A 2,803-nucleotide genomic window follows, 5' to 3' on the forward strand; every position below is an offset into this window, starting at 1 on the left:
TCAAGAGGGAGGTTTCAAGACACTTATCCTTCAATTTTTGACTACTGCTTTGGACCCTTTTCTGGGACTGGCATTTCAATTTTTTTTTTTTTTTTTTTTTTTTTTTTTTTTTTTTCCTCCCCCTTGGCCAGTGTCCCTCTTACATGAAAAAAAAAAAATCAAATCAATGTGGGATTGATTTCCTGATCTATTTTCTAAATCCCTTAACATTCAGTACATCATCATAAATGGACACATGTTGCCAGTCATCTGATTCTCAGCATCTCACACAGAAAAGGCAAGAGTGCCAATGTCACCTTCCCTCCCTCCCGCTTCATGTTACATGATATCCTCAGATGTGACAGGTAAGTGAGAACTTGAACTGTGTTGATTTTCTTGCTGGTTAACCTTTCATAGTATTCCTTAGCTTTATCCTTCATCAGTATATACATTGATCACCCATAATTAGGTATACCTATATATATTTTTAAAAAAATTTGTTTTGTCTTTGCTTGTTGTTTATCTGTGTATAATTTTTTTTTCTAAGCTTTTGTATTCAGATTGAAATAAGATAGTTTATCAGAAACAGAAATATCCAAGTTTTTATTAATTTCTATGAAAAAGGTAGAATCTTTATAATTGTGAATATTGTTTCCAGTCCCTCATATGAGTTGTTTGGAGTTGTGAGTCTGCAGAAAGGCAACTCCCCTCAGTACAAAGCTTTCTGCAGGAATCTACTAAACTCTATGTGGTATCTCTGCAGTGATGAGAAAGTGCGTGTTGTCAATATTCAGAATGTCTTGGATCAACCCAATGCACACATTCTTTTATATTCTGCTGAGGTTGTTTAGTAGGTAAGAAAAATTAATCATCTTTGATGGATTCAAAGATAATTGCCCTACAAATAATGTAATGTTCTATTTTATAAATGCAAATGCACATATGAGAAGTCTCATTTCTTTCATGTTCCAGAACCAAGATATTGTATTTTAAGATTTGGAAAAAAATCTTGAACATTTTTAATCTTGAATAAGGGACTGTCAACAAACTAATAAAATGACAAGACTGGCAAAACCATAAAATGTATTTGTTAGAGTCCCTTCATAGTGCAATTTGACTATGGTCAACAATAATTCCATGAATTTCTTCATGGTGTGGATTAACTAGGTGAGCCAATAGAATAAGATGGCTGACTGGTGAAAAAGTAACAATTGACTTGGAAAAATACAGCTATAATACCCATTTTTTAGTGTATAAAAATCATAAAACTTACAGATTCTGGAAGTGCATTGCAGTTTTCTAAAGGAATATTTTATTACTTCCCATTGTTGAGAGTAGTCATGCATTTGTGGATTCCCATTAAATATGAACATGGTGCTAGTGTTGTAATAAGTTCCCACATACATGTACATGTTACATGTGTCTGATAAGATCTCAGAGCTCTGATATCTACATATCTCGTGATTTTTGTCATGACCAAAATTACATTCTTCTTGTAATTTGTCATTATAATTATGTCCTTTGAGGTCAATAGTAAGTGTACAGTAAGTGCTTATATACATATATTTTTGTATTTCAATTTCCATGTAAAAGAATTGCCTATCTTCTAAAAGTTATATAGGTACCTTAAACTTTATTTCATTTTATATAGTTGATCAATTGTGTGTACGTATAGCTAAGAAATAAATCTAGAAATACTAATAGTATCTTATTTCCTTACCCCAAGAATTTTAAATACAATATCTAGTACAAACTTGTTTATTCACTACACGCGGCATTCTCGAGACCTTCGTCGTCCTCTCAAGACTTCAGAAGTGCCATTGACCTAACTTGGCTGAACTATTTATAGATGAAGTTACACGGCTTAAATTTAAGGTTCCAGTGACAAATTAACGAGATCTATACATAACACGAGAAATAATCTTCAGAACCCGACTGACCATTTCTGACATTTGAAAATAGTCAAAGCATTTCTGAATACTACAGGCCGGTTTACTACCGTGTCATACCTCCATGATTACTAAAGTATACAGTATACAATATGTTACTACATGTAACATGTAAATCAGCAGGACGGCTGTGGTAGGCGATCTTTCTTGGTGCAGGTGGTGAGTTCGCAACGATAGTAAAAGATAATAATAGTAATAATAATAATAATAATAATAATAATAATATTATTATTATTATTATTATTATTATTATTATTATTATTATTATTATTATTATTATTATTATTATTATTATTATTATTATTGATATAATTATTATTATTATTATTATTATTGTTATTATTATTATTATTATTATTATTATTATTATTATTATTTTATTATTATTATTATTATTATTATTATTATTATTGTTATTATTATTATTATAGTGACAAATAGCAGCAGTAATAACAGAAAAATAATTTTTTAGGCTCGTGGTGTCGAATGTCCGTCCTCAGCCCAGTGTTGCCAACCGTAGGGTAATTACCCTACGCGTAGGGTAATTTAGCCTCAAATCTGGTCTGTAGGGCGGTAGGGTAATTTTACAGAATCTGAGCAAAACGTAGGGTAATTAGAACTTTTTGATATGCGTGGTAGGTATTTTGCAGAAAAAGGTATATTATGTAAATGAATAGGAATTATACTAAGAATATATACTTTTTTTTTATTGTCTATTCCCATAGTTATGTAATGCCCGGGAGATATGTAATGCCCGGGAGCCTCTGAATTTGGATTATCTCCTCCCAGTATCTGAAGTCTTCCTAGGAATAAAGTGTGAAGATATACTCAAACAAGAAAACCTTAAAGTTGATCATGTAACTGATTTCAGAACC

General features: G+C 31.1%; 1 protein-coding gene across 8 annotated transcripts in view; it reads left to right on the forward strand.

Moving 5' to 3' along the window:
* The window catches only part of LOC135103716 (ankyrin repeat domain-containing protein 35-like), a 32,884-nt gene extending 31,204 nt beyond the window's left edge, over positions 1-1,680 (forward strand). For all 8 annotated transcript variants that reach the window (XM_064010346.1, XM_064010397.1, XM_064010388.1 and 5 more), the window contains 2 exons: positions 273-344; positions 638-1,680. In XM_064010346.1, coding sequence (XP_063866416.1) covers positions 273-344; positions 638-830 — 265 coding nt within the window. In that variant the 3' untranslated portion in view covers positions 831-1,680. The remainder of the gene's footprint in view (positions 1-272; positions 345-637) is intronic.
* Positions 1,681-2,803: the final 1,123 nt, after the last annotated feature.

This window comes from Scylla paramamosain, chromosome 1 (assembly GCF_035594125.1).
Source record: "Scylla paramamosain isolate STU-SP2022 chromosome 1, ASM3559412v1, whole genome shotgun sequence".
Taxonomy (NCBI): domain Eukaryota; kingdom Metazoa; phylum Arthropoda; class Malacostraca; order Decapoda; family Portunidae; genus Scylla; species Scylla paramamosain.